General features: G+C 46.4%; 1 protein-coding gene across 1 annotated transcript; it reads right to left on the bottom strand.

The window, feature by feature from the left end:
• Positions 1 to 8,502: 8,502 nt before the first annotated feature.
• On the bottom strand, positions 8,503 to 14,399 carry LOC143785284 (sulfotransferase 1B1-like). Its single transcript, XM_077274029.1, has 8 exons — positions 14,212 to 14,399; positions 11,690 to 11,870; positions 11,325 to 11,453; positions 10,946 to 11,043; positions 10,079 to 10,205; positions 9,738 to 9,832; positions 9,493 to 9,673; positions 8,503 to 9,185 (listed from the first exon to the last, which is right to left on the bottom strand). The coding sequence occupies exons 1-8, from the start codon at positions 14,362 to 14,364 to the stop codon at positions 9,073 to 9,075; spliced, it is 1,077 nt and encodes a 358-aa protein (XP_077130144.1). The 5' UTR covers positions 14,365 to 14,399; the 3' UTR covers positions 8,503 to 9,072.
• Between the last annotated feature and the right edge of the window lie 256 nt (positions 14,400 to 14,655).

Genomic DNA, 14,655 nt, shown 5'->3' with positions numbered 1-14,655 from the left:
CAGGAGAGCGGTGACGTCACTGCTGTAGTATATCACTTATATCAGGAGAGCGGTGACGTCACTGCTGTAGTATATCACTTATATCAGGAGAGCGGTGACGTCACTGCTGTAGTATATCACTTATATCAGGAGAGCGGTGACGTCACTGCTGTAGTATATCACTTATATCAGGAGAGCGGTGACGTCACTGCTGTAGTATATCACTTATATCAGGAGAGCGGTGACGTCACTGCTGTAGTATATCACTTATATCAGGAGAGCGGTGACGTCACTGCTGTAGTATATCACTTATATCAGGAGAGCGGTGACGTCACTGATGTAGTATATCACTTATATCAGGAGAGCGGTGACGTCACTGCTGTAGTATATCACTTATATCAGGAGAGCGGTGACGTCACTGCTGTAGTATATCACTTATATCAGGAGAGCGGTGACGTCACTGCTGTAGTATATCACTTATATCAGGAGAGCGGTGACGTCACTGCTGTAGTATATCACTTATATCAGGAGAGCGGTGACGTCACTGCTGTAGTATATCACTTATATCAGGAGAGCGGTGACGTCACTGCTGTAGTATATCACTTATATCAGGAGCGCGGTGACGTCACAGCTGTAGTATATCACTTATATCAGGAGAGCGGTGACATCACTGCTGTAGTATATCACTTCTATCAGGAGCGCGGTGACGTCACTGCTGTAGTATATCACTTATATCAGGAGAGCGGTGACGTCACTGCTGTAGTATATCACTTATATCAGGAGAGCGGTGACGTCACTGCTGTAGTATATCACTTATATCAGGAGAGCGGTGACGTCACTGCTGTAGTATATCACATATCAGGAGAGCGGTGACGTCACTGCTGTAGTATATCACTTATATCAGGAGAGCGGTGACGTCACTGCTGTAGTATATCACTTATATCAGGAGAGCGGTGACATCACTGCTGTAGTATATCACATATATCAGGAGAGCGGTGACGTCACTGCTGTAGTATATCACTTATATCAGGAGCGCGGTGACGTCACTGCTGTAGTATATCACTTATATCAGGAGAGTGGTGACGTCACTGCTGTAGTATATCACTTCTATCAGGAGAGCGGTGACGTCACTGATGTAGTATATCACTTATATCAGGAGAGCGGTGACGTCACTGCTGTAGTATATCACTTATATCAGGAGAGCGGTGACGTCACTGCTGTAGTATATCACTTATATCAGGAGAGCGGTGACGTCACTGATGTAGTATATCACTTATATCAGGAGAGCGGTGACGTCACTGCTGTAGTATATCACTTATATCAGGAGAGCGGTGACATCACTGCTGTAGTATATCACTTCTATCAGGAGCGCGGTGACGTCACTGCTGTAGTATATCACTTATATCAGGAGAGCGGTGACGTCACTGCTGTAGTATATCACATATCAGGAGAGCGGTGACGTCACTGCTGTAGTATATCACCTATATCAGGAGAGCGGTGACATCACTGCTGTAGTATATCACTTATATCAGGAGCGCGGTGACGTCACTGCTGTAGTATATCACATATCAGGAGAGCGGTGACGTCACTGCTGTAGTATATCACTTATATCAGGAGCGCGGTGACGTCACTGCTGTAGTATATCACTTATATCAGGAGAGCGGTGACGTCACTGCTGTAGTATATCACCTATATCAGGAGAGCGGTGACATCACTGCTGTAGTATATCACTTATATCAGGAGCGCGGTGACGTCACTGCTGTAGTATATCACATATCAGGAGAGCGGTGACGTCACTGCTGTAGTATATCACTTATATCAGGAGTGCGGTGACGTCACTGCTGTAGTATATCACTTATATCAGGAGAGCGGTGACGTCACTGCTGTAGTATATCACTTATATCAGGAGAGCGGTGACGTCACTGCTGTAGTATATCACCTATATCAGGAGAGCGGTGACATCACTGCTGTAGTATATCACTTATATCAGGAGAGCGGTGACGTCACTGCTGTAGTATATCACTTATATCAGGAGAGCGGTGACGTCACTGCTGTAGTATATCACTTATATCAGGAGAGCAGTGACGTCACTGCTGTAGTATATCACTTATATCAGGAGCGCGGTGACGTCACTGCTGTAGTATATCACATATCAGGAGAGCGGTGACGTCACTGCTGTAGTATATCACTTATATCAGGAGAGCGATGATGTCACTGCTGTAGTATATCACTTCTATGAGGAGAGCGGTGACGTCACTGCTGTAGTATATCACTTATATCAGGAGAGCGGTGACGTCACTGCTGTAGTATATCACTTATATCAGGAGAGCGGTGACGTCACTGCTGTAGTATATCACTTATATCAGGAGAGCGGTGACGTCACTGCTGTAGTATATCACTTATATCAGGAGAGCGGTGACGTCACTGCTGTAGTATATCACTTATATCAGGAGAGCGGTGACGTCACTGCTGTAGTATATCACATATCAGGAGAGCGGTGACGTCACTGCTGTAGTATATCACTTATATCAGGAGAGCGGTGACGTCACTGCTGTAGTATATCACTTATATCAGGAGAGCGGTGACGTCACTGCTGTAGTATATCACTTATATCAGGAGCGCGGTGACGTCACTGCTGTAGTATATCACTTATATCAGGAGAGCGGTGACGTCACTGCTGTAGTATATCACTTATATCAGGAGAGCGGTGACGTCACTGCTGTAGTATATCACTTATATCAGGAGAGCGGTGACGTCACTGCTGTAGTATATCATTTATATCAGGAGCGCGGTGACGTCACTGCTGTAGTATATCACTTATATCAGGAGAGCGGTGACATCACTGCTGTAGTATATCACTTATATCAGGAGAGCGGTGACGTCACTGCTGTAGTATATCACTTATATCAGGAGAGCGGTGATGTCACTGCTGTAGTATATCACTTATATCAGGAGAGCGGTGACGTCACTGCTGTAGTATATCACATATCAGGAGCGCGGTGACGTCACTGCTGTAGTATATCACTTATATCAGGAGAGCGGTGACGTCACTGCTGTAGTATATCACTTATATCAGGAGCGCGGTGACGTCACTGCTGTAGTATATCACTTATATCAGGAGAGCGGTGACATCACTGCTGTAGTATATCACTTATATCAGGAGAGCGGTGACGTCACTGCTGTAGTATATCACTTATATCAGGAGAGCGGTGATGTCACTGCTGTAGTATATCACTTATATCAGGAGAGCGGTGATGTCACTGCTGTAGTATATCACTTATATCAGGAGAGCGGTGACGTAACTGCTGTTGTATATCACTTATATCAGGAGAGCGGTGACGTCACTGCTGTAGTATATCACTTATATCAGGAGAGCGGTGATGTCACTGCTGTAGTATATCACTTATATCAGGAGAGCGGTGACGTCACTGCTGTAGTATATCACTTATATCAGGAGAGCGGTGACGTCACTGCTGTAGTATATCACTTATATCAGGAGAGCGGTGACGTCACTGCTGTAGTATATCACTTATATCAGGAGCGCGGTGACGTCACTGCTGTAGTATATCACTTCTATCAGGAGCGCGGTGACGTCACTGCTGTAGTATATCACATATCAGGAGAGCGGTGACGTCACTGCTGTAGTATATCACTTATATCAGGAGAGCGGTGATGTCACTGCTGTAGTATATCACTTATATCAGGAGAGCGGTGACGTCACTGCTGTAGTATATCACTTATATCAGGAGAGCGGTGACGTCACTGCTGTAGTATATCACTTATATCAGGAGAGCGGTGACGTCACTGCTGTAGTATATCACTTATATCAGGAGAGCGGTGACGTCACTGCTGTAGTATATCACTTATATCAGGAGAGCGGTGATGTCACTGCTGTAGTATATCACTTATATCAGGAGAGCGGTGACGTAACTGCTGTAGTATATCACTTATATCAGGAGAGCGGTGACGTCACTGCTGTAGTATATCACTTATATCAGGAGAGCGGTGACGTCACTGCTGTAGTATATCACTTATATCAGGAGAGCGGTGACGTCACTGCTGTAGTATATCACTTATATCAGGAGAGCGGTGACGTCACTGCTGTAGTATATCACTTATATCAGGAGAGCGGTGACGTCACTGCTGTAGTATATCACTTATATCAGGAGCGCGGTGACGTAACTGCTGTAGTATATCACTTATATCAGGAGAGCGGTGACGTCACTGCTGTAGTATATCACTTATATCAGGAGAGCGGTGACGTCACTGCTGTAGTATATCACTTATATCAGGAGAGCGGTGACGTCACTGCTGTAGTATATCACTTATATCAGGAGAGCGGTGACGTCACTGCTGTAGTATATCACTTATATCAGGAGAGCGGTGACGTCACTGCTGTAGTATATCACTTATATCAGGAGCGCGGTGACGTCACTGCTGTAGTATATCACTTATATCAGGAGAGCGGTGACGTCACTGCTGTAGTATATCACTTATATCAGGAGAGCGGTGACGTCACTGCTGTAGTATATCACTTATATCAGGAGCGCGGTGACGTCACTGCTGTAGTATATCACTTATATCAGGAGAGCGGTGACGTCACTGCTGTAGTATATCACTTATATTAGGAGAGCGGTGACGTCACTGCTGTAGTATATCACTTATATCAGGAGAGCGGTGACGTCACTGCTGTAGTATATCACTTATATCAGGAGAGCGGTGACGTCACTGCTGTAGTATATCACTTATATCAGGAGAGCGGTGATGTCACTGCTGTAGTATATCACTTATACCAGGAGAGCGGTGACATCACTGCTGTAGTATATCACTTATATCAGGAGAGCGGTGACGTCACTGCTGTAGTATATCACTTATATCAGGAGAGCAGTGACGTCACTGCTGTAGTATATCACTTATATCAGGAGAGCGGTGACATCACTGCTGTAGTATATCACTTATATCAGGAGAGCGGTGACGTCACTGCTGTAGTATATCACTTATATCAGGAGAGCAGTGACGTCACTGCTGTAGTATATCACTTACAGTTATATGAAAAAGTTTGGGCACCCCTATTAATCTTAAGCTTAATGTTTTATAAAAATTGTTTTTTTTGCAACAGCTATTTCAGTTTCATATATCTAATAACTGTTGGACACAGTAATGTTTCTGCCTTGAAATGAGGTTTATTGTACTAACAGAAAATGTGCAATCTGCTTTCAAACAAAATTTGACAGGTGCATAAGTATGGGCACCCTTATCATTTTCTTGTTTTAAATACTCCTACCTACTTTTTACTGACTTACTAAAGCACTTTTTTTGGGTTTTGTAACCTCCTTGAGCTTTGAACTTCATAGCCAGGTGTATGCAATCATGAGAAAAGCTACTTAAAGTGGCCACTTGCAAGTTGTTCTCCTGTTTGAATCTCCTCTGAAGAGTGGCATCATGGGCTCCTCAAAACAACTGTCAAATGATCTGAAAACAAAGATTATTCAACATAGTTGTTCAGGGGAAGGATACAAAAAGCTGTCTCAGAGATTTAACCTGTCAATTTCCACTGTGAGGAACATAGTAAGGAAATGGAAGAACACAGGTACAGTTCTTGTTAAGGCCAGAAGTGGCAGGCCAAGAAAAACATCAGAAAGGCAGAGAAGAAGAATGGTGAGATCAGACAAGGACAATCCTCAGGCCACCTCCAGAGATCTGCAGCATCAACTTGCTGCAGATGGTGTCACTGTGCATCGGACAACTATACAACGCACTTTGCACAAGGAGAAGCTGTATGGGAGAGTGATGCGAAAGAAGCCGTTTCTGCAAGCACGCCACAAACAGAGTCGGCTGAGGTATGCAAAAGCACATTTGGAGAAGCCAATTTATTTTTGGAAGAGGGTCCTGTGGACTGAAGAAACCAAGATTGAGTTGTTTGGTAATACAAAAAGGCGTTCTGCATGGCGGCAAAAAAACACAGTGCGTTGTATAGTTGACCGATGCACAGTGACACCATCTGCAGCAAGTTGATGCTGCAGCTCTCTGGAGATGGTCTGAGGATTGTCCTTGACTGATCTCACCATTCTTCTCTGCCTTTCTGATGTTTTTCTTGGCCTGCCACTTCTGGCCTTAACAAGAACTGTACCTGTGTTCTTCCATTTCCTTACTATGTTCCTCACAGTGGAAATTGACAGGTTAAATCTCGGAGACAGCTTTTTGTATCCTTCCCCTGAACAACTATGTTGAATAATCTTTGCTTTCAGATCATTTGACAGTTGTTTTGAGGAGCCCATGATGCCACTCTTCAGAGGAGATTCAAACAGGAGAACAACTTGCAAGTGGCCACTTTAAGTAGCTTTTCTCATGATTGCATACACCTAGCTATGAAGTTCAAAGCTCAATGAGGTTACAAAACCAAAAAAAGTGCTTTAGTAAGTCAGTAAAAAGTAGGTAGGAGTATTTAAAACAAAAAAAATGATAAGGGTGCCCATACTTATGCACCTGTCAAATTTTGTTTGAATGCAGATTGCACATTTTCTGTTAGTACAATAAACCTCATTTCAAGGCAGAAACATTACTGTGTCCAACAGTTATTAGATATATGAACCTGAAATAGCTGTTGCAAAAAAAACAATTTTTATAAAACATTAAGCTTAAGATTAATAGGGGTGCCCAAACTTTTTCATATAACTGTATATCAGGAGAGTGGTGAAGTCACTGCTGTAGTATATCACTTATATCAGGAGAGCGGTGATGTCACTGCTGTAGTATATCACTTATATCAGGAGAGCGGTGATGTCACTGCTGTAGTATATCCTCATTATTACTCCCATCAGCGCTGTACAGGACACTGATACCTTGGAAATCAGAGAATGGGATGAGGGATTACTGCGAAAACAGAACCTCTAACCCCCATCTATTATTCTGGGGGGCACCGCTAAGCCTTCCGAGCCCCCTGAATGTTATAAGAGCTATATTCCTGCTCCCACTATCACTTGCTGTCAGTCCACACTGTGACTGTCATTCTATTCACGGTTTGAATTAAACTCTTGGCAGGTGTCGTCTGTTCTTATCTGGGGTCACAGTACGCTCCGTCCTCGCTGTGTGGATTTTTGATGTTACCTGGAATGAGTCCAATGATAAGAAGCTGCCAGATCTACGGAATGTTCTAGATGGCTTGGGACAACTCATAAAGTCCCATGGCTTCCAGTACCACCTCTATGCTGATGACACTCAGATCTACCTCTCAGGCCCAGACGTCACCTCTCTGCTGTCCAGAATCCCAGAGTGTCTATCAGCCATATCGTCCTTCTTCTCTCGCTTCCTCAAACTCAATGTGGACAAATCTGAACTCATCATCTTTCCTCCATCCCATAGATCTTCCTTACCTGAGCTATCTATCATCATTAACGACATCACGCTTTCCCCCGTACCTGAAGTCCGCTGCCTCGGAGTAACCTTTGACCCTGCCCCGTCCTTCAAACCGCACATCCAAGCTCTTTCCACCTCCTGTCGCCTCCAGCTCAAAAAAATTTCCAGAACCCGTCCTTTCCTCAACCGTCAATCTACTAAAATACTTGTGCATGCCCTCATCATCTCCCGCCTTGACTACTGCAACATCCTTTTCTGCGGCCTCTTCTAACACCCTTGCACCTCTCCAGTCCATCCTTAACTCTGCTGCCCGACTAATTCCTCTCTCTCCTCGCTACTCCTCCGCTTCCCCTCTCTGCAAATCTCTTCACTGGCTCTCATTCCCTCAGCGGATCAACTTCAAACTAATAATACTGACCTACCATAACCTGTCTCCTCCATATATCTCTGAACTAATCTCCTGATATCTTCCCTCACGTAATCTCCGGTCCTCCCAAGATCTCCTACTCTCCTCCACACTCATCCGCTCCTCACTCAACCGCCTCCAAGACTTCTCCAGAATATCCCCCATCCTCTGGAATTCTGTGCCCCAACACGTCCGACTATCAACCACATTCGGATCCTTCAGACGGAACCTGAAAACTCATCTCTTCATCAAAGCCTACAGCCTGCACTGACCCCGCTGCCTCCTCACCACTACCGAAGCTACAGCCTCACCAACACCGGAGCTCCTACAACCCCCAACCTATTGTCTCCTTCCCCACCATCCTGTAGAATGTAAGCCCGCGGGGGCCGGGTCCTCGCCCCTCTGTATCAGTCTGTAATGGTTTGTTTTGTTTACTGTAAGTGATATCTGTAACTTGTATGTAACCCCTTCTCATGTACAGCACCATGGAATCAATGGTGCTATAATAGATGGAAATAGGAGGGTGTGAATACTTTATGGGGAGCTCCACACCTTCTACTCCTTGGGACTCCTGCCTCATTGAAGCTGCTCCTCATATTGAGGCTCCTCCTTCTTGTCCTTATTGAAGCTCCTTATTGAAGCAGAGTTGCAGTGTAAAGCATAGTGGAGGAGACAAGTTCTGCCTCGGATTCTTGGATGCTCCAGAGCTTTTGCCCCACTTAACTCCTCACAGTGTAACAAACAGATGCAAGAAAAAAGTTGCCGATACAAACTTTTATAAGTTTTATTGCAAAAATTAATAATTTTCAGCTGCTATCAGCTTTGACCTCAGGATCTCCGCTTTCTGTCAGTGAGCGGGAACATTCTAGATTACGCTACAGACCTAGAACTTCAGCAGCTGAGAGTTTGTTACAGTTGTGTCCGGTGTAGGTGATCCTCTGTGAGGTGAACTCAGCAGCAGCTCGGGTGTCGCTCTTGTGCTGATACTTTGTTACAGTGTATCAGCGCAGGTAAAATGCATTAGGCTGAAGTCCTGGGTGTTACAAGGGGAGAGAAGGTGCGGAGACACTGCATCATTGCCGACAACTAGGACAGAGGAGGGGGGCATGTAAGCGTCTCTGTCCATAGAGGACGTCAGGTGCGGTTTTCCTTTCATGCACAGTAAGTAGACAGATGGAGCTGCCCTGTCTGTGGCGGCTCAGCATCAGGCGCTGTATACCATGGCATCCGGGGAGCCGCAGTAGCCATACACAGGACTAAAGCAGAAGCTGTGGAAGTGATTGACGTCTCAAAGATCTCTGCTTGCTGTCAGTGAACTCTTCTGTGCGCCGTCAGATGTTGCTGCGAAACTTCAGGTTGGATCCCTTCATCTTCCTCTGATATTCCTCATCAAATATCTTATTCTGAGATATAGTGAAGTGATTCATCCAATCGCCAACTTCCCCTAAAATTGTAAAGGAAAACAAAATTAATTATTCAATTGATAATTTCAAGGGGAGACTCCAGTACACAGGTAGGGGGCCTTGTATGATGGTACTGTGCTGTATACAGCCCCTGGTCAGGCTCCTCCTGTGATTTACACCTTTTTCTGCTTGATAAACTGCCGAAAAGGCTTAGAGCAGCGAATTTACAGCTTGCCGTAAAGCGAGCAACCTTAAATTGAGCTGTTTCCTCTTTGCTGACATCTAGTGGCCACTATGAAAACTGCTATTTATTTTTATTCTAATACCCCATCCATTTTTTGGACGCACCTTTCCTCATGAAGGGGGACAGAGACTGGTCCAGCACGTTATCGGGGAGGCTGCTGTAGTTGGCCATCGGATTCTCTTTCATGGCGCTAAATGACGTGTGTTTGTAGATCTTCTCCACGGACTCTTCCGATAGTTTCTTCCCTAAGAACTTCATGACTTTTCTGATCTCACGTTTGGGGTCCTGTATAAATAATGACATTCAGTGACCTTCGGCTGCTTCTCTCTGGAGTCAGCCAGTTCCTCACCTCCTTCATGTCTTCATAGAACATGTACAGGATGTCATGCTTCTCTCTGGCTTTCCACCAGCCAAGGACATGGTCGAACCAGCTCCCCCAGGCCACTGGAAGAAGAGAGAGTGTCAGGAGCTGTGCTGCTTCACTGTTAGCTCTCAGGCTGCAGACATGGGAGCTTTTTAGAGAGGGAGTCCTCAGATGTAGGGTTCTCACCCTCGATTCATTGGGTCAATATTAACCAAGAGAGGGAGCTCCGATTATAAATGACTAGAGGCAGAACTGTGAATTCAGCTCTGGAGTATAAGGCTGGAGGTATGGAGAGAGCTGGATGCAGAAGTCACCCGTTCACCCACCGTCGCCCTTCAGAAATTTTTGCACGTATTCTTCCCACGTTCCGGGCTCCGGCTGCGTCTTGTTCATCACATCAAAGAAGTAATAAGACACCGCGTTGTCTTTGGCGTTACGGGCAACGTAAATCGTCTACAACAAGGGGAGACAAAAGGTGGAACGGGCAAAGCCTGACCGAGAATAACGAGAAGTAGTCACTGGTGAGGGGCGCCAAGGATGTCTGCGTTGAAGGGGGGGCGCTGAGGACACCTCTGTTGTGACAGTGGGAAGGGCTCCGGGGATGTCTCTGCTGTGATGGGGAAGGGGCCATGGATGTCTGTTGTGGTATTGGCGTGTGGGCGCACTGGAGATGTCTCTGCTGGGTGTGGGGATGCTCTGGATGTCTCATGATGATGGTGGTGGTGTGCACCGTGGATGTTTCTATTGTGATAGTGGGAGAACCGTGGATTCCTGTTCTGATGGTGAGGTGTGGGAGCACTGTGGACGCCTGTTATGGTGGTGGGGTGCGCTGTGGAGGTCTCTGTTATGATAGGAGGCTTATATGTCACTCTTGTGATGGTGGGTGTGGAGGTGCCATGGATGTCTCTGTTGCGATAGTGGGGTGGGGGAACCGTGGACGCCGTTTATGATGGTGGTGGGGTGCGCCATGGATGTCTTTGTTGTGATGGTGAGGTGTGGGAGCACTGTGGACGCCTATTATGATTTTGGGGTGCGCCGTGGAGGTCTCTGTTATGATAGGAGGCTTATATGTCACTTGTGATGGTGAGTGTGCGGGCGCCGTGGATGTCACTATTGTGGCAGTGGGGTGCGGGTGTCGTGGATGTCTCTGCTATGAGGGCTGTTTTGTAGGGTAATGAGGAGCGGCTCCCGACCTTACACTTCTCCTTCCAGAAGGACTCTGGCACCAGTTCGTAGGGTAGATGGGTCTTCACCAGCCGCGGGGACGGCGTCACCTCCAGCAGGTCAATCCCTTTAGAGAGAAAATGGAGTCAGTCTCCAGTGATTTACATGTAGCCACTTCCAGAGCTGCAATCACACTTCTGCAGACTTCTGTCTATAGAGAGCATGAATTGCTGGGAGACTCCTCATCAAACATCTGTACAAATAATCTACACGCCCCACAATGCCACGCAACAGGATTTCAGCAATGCAAGCAGCATTTAGCTGCACTGTGAATACAGCTCTGGAGTAAGAACCCTACAATAGTTACCAGCAGGGGGCTCCAGCCTCCAGAGGGCACTGTGTACTCACCTGATGGCACCGGAGGGGGGGAGCAGATCTCCAGGAAGGGCGAACGCACGTGTGTGGGGGCACGCTTGGTTTTCTCCACTTCTCCCTTGTTCATTATGGAGTCGATGATCTCCTGCATCCATGTGGTCCCTGCGCAGAACAGAGTTTACCATCACTACCTCTGCTTACTTACAGGGAATTGAACCCTCATAGTTCTCACAGCTGATGCTTCGTTACAATGAGTCTAACTATGACAATCTTTTGGGATTCAGACTGATACATTGTAACAAACTATCAGGACTGATGTGCTAGGCTACGCTGATACATTATAAAAACCCGGAGTCGGAGCCCTAATGATGGGGCAGGTCGCAGGAGGTCGGCCCTACCTGCTTTGGGGTAAGTGGCGATCAGGAGGTCATCCGGCCTCGCCTGGAACTTTTCTATTCTCTCCCAGGATGTCGCAATCGGCTTCATCAGGGGAACACCATGAACCGGGATGAGGGGGAACCTGTAGAACGTGCCCTCTGGGACCGCGGAGAGGAAGTCGGAGTATTCTTGAGAGGTGTCCTGGAAGAGGGAGAAGGTTGTAGTCAGAGTGGACAGGCGTAAACCAGCTTCCCCAGACTGAAGAGTGGCCCTATCCTGTATCACCAGATTATCAGGAGTCTCGGAAAGATGGAAAACACCAACCTTAAGCCCCTACAGCGGCCGCACCGGTGTCACCTAGTGTTAGGGGTAACACCAAAGAGAAAGCGCAGATCCCACTGCTGCCACCAGTCTGTTCAGGAGATGCAATTCCCCTGCCTCCAATCGTCAGGACTAGGGTTGAGCAACTTTTACTTTTTTAGGATCGAGTCGGGTTTCGTGAATCCCGACTTTCTCAAAAGTCGGATCATGTGAAATCGGCCGATTATTGTGAAAAGTCGGGGGGGGGGGAGGGGGGCGACCGAAACACGAAACCCAATGCAAGTCAATGGGGATTTTTTTTTTCTCTCTCTCTCTCTCGACTGTGTACATTGCTACATCCAAAACGGTAAGATGGCGTTTGTACCCCCACCCCGTGACGCCGCAGAAAGCAAGACAAGACCTATGTCATCACACTGCCCACACTCCTTCATTGGCTGAAAAAATGGCGGTTCAAGCGTCATACGAAACGCGACTTTGGCGCCAAGATCGCCGACCGCATGGCCGATCCCACACTGGGAACGGCTCGGGTTTCACGAAACCCAACTTTGCCTAAAAGTCGGCGATTTCTGAAAATGACCGATCCGTTTCGCTCAACCCTAGTCAGGACTATTACATCATTGACCGACGAGTGATTGACGAGGCCACGGCGGCTTCCACTACTAGGCTGTAGACGTTCCCTGATACAGTCACTGCCAGTTCCACAATAACAAAAGAACTACTCGTTTCCACCACCAATCGTTTATACCGGCCGATTGGACGCCCTTTACAGGCAGTGTATGGCTTCAGGGGTGCGGTTTACAGAACAAAAGGAACAGAACTATTAAATGTTTAATCCAGAAAGACAGACAGTGCTTATAACAAATATACAAAGATGATACAAAAGGGAACAAAATAATACGATATTTACAATTACATAGAATAATAGGGATAACCAATGAGAATTCCTAAACCTGATGTCACAAGAATGGTTCTTATATTTATGGATCGAAGAACTGTGATTAAGAAAGTGGAACACTCTCACAGCGAGCTACATCTTCCAGAATGAACATTGACAGAAACCCAAACTCATTTTTTTTAGATGAAGGTCACACTCTCATTCCTCCACTTGGTGGCTTCATATGAAGACTGGTTTTGGGGTGTGCTGGTTGTTTTAGCAGATTATGAGATCCCCAACTTTCAGGATATCTTCACCTCTGGAGGTCCCAGGCAGGAGATATTGTTCTCATAACCTTTCTATGGAAGTGAAACATGGCATGGATAGCATCATCCTTTTGACCAATATTCAGTTGAAGGGGTTAAACCGGCCTTACGGTGATGTGAGGGAATGCATTATGTTCATGCTTTTGCTACGACACCGAAAATATACCTGCCATAAATATATGAATTGATGCAAACCCCAATATTCATCACTAACCACTGGCTCCAAAGAATCTCAGACAGGGCCTTGATCAGAGTAAGCTCATGCCTTGGAAGTGTACTTCTCCACCTCTGAATAAATGAATCCCAAGCTTAGTGTCTGGCTCTCAGAGCAAATCTCTTGTAATTACCTGGTCACTGCAGGAGGTCTCTACTTCAATGGAGATTGAAGTGTCAGCTGTCTTCCATTTTTCCAGTTATGATTAGTTTCCCACTACCCCAGTTATAATTAATCCCATGTTTAAGGTGCAGGTGGTATGTACCCTCCCCGAAGATGTCTGTATGGATTTTAACTCTGGTCTACGACACCCAGCTTTCTCAGAAGCAGATAAGACTAAGAAACCAACACATAGGAAGGGTCTGTGCACTGTCTCCACCTGGTGGTCAGAACCTAAACTGCCAAAACAAAAGATCCCAGCGAGACGCCTGCCCTCTAATATAACACTGAACCCTGACCAGGGGAGCCCCGAGGTAATGAACCAAATAAAAAGGCAGAAGATTTGTTATATTGGGTGATAGGATTTTAATAAAAGGTTGTTTCATGATAAAACCTCTATGCTTTACACTGCAGGCTGCATTCAGAGAACATTCTCCCTCTAATGTATATTTATTTACTGTGCAGAGAACTGTATCTCTCACTCCCTGTTATCAGCCACCTCAGGCCATAGAGGCGATTTAGGAATACAATTCTAGAACTGCAGTGAAGACTGACAGCACAGACAGGAAAAACGCCCGCATCCACAACTAAGCAGATGTGTCACCCCGACCTCTGTCCTGGAGGTGCCCCTCGCTCTGCGGTACTCACATACGTCTCCATCCTGAGCTCTGCAGTCGCCTCCGGCCCCGGCTCCGCTCTCACCGCACCGCATCCCGGAGAAATATAAGGGACAAAACCGGCTACGTCACAGAGGGTGTGAAGAGGCGAAAACGGGGCAGAGCCGGGGCGGCAACAACACATGCAGCAGAGCTGGGAATGTCCTGCACAGTGACAACTCCGAGCACAGTAATGTAGGAGATGTGACCTGCAGTCCTATGTAACACCACAGATAACAGTGATATCTCTCTGAGTACAGATAATGTAGTAGATGTCACCTGCAGTCCTATGTAACACCACAGATAACACAGTGATAACTCAGAGCAGAGAATATGTATTTGTCACCTGCAGTCCTATGTAACACCACAGATAACAGTGATAACTCTGAGTACAGATAATGTAGTAGATGTCACCTGCAGTCCTATGTAACACCAC

Source organism: Ranitomeya variabilis, chromosome 7, assembly GCF_051348905.1.
Source record: "Ranitomeya variabilis isolate aRanVar5 chromosome 7, aRanVar5.hap1, whole genome shotgun sequence".
NCBI classification, from domain to species: domain Eukaryota; kingdom Metazoa; phylum Chordata; class Amphibia; order Anura; family Dendrobatidae; genus Ranitomeya; species Ranitomeya variabilis.
Note: the sequence above shows the minus strand (reverse complement) of the source record. Positions and strands in the feature narration are given on the sequence as shown.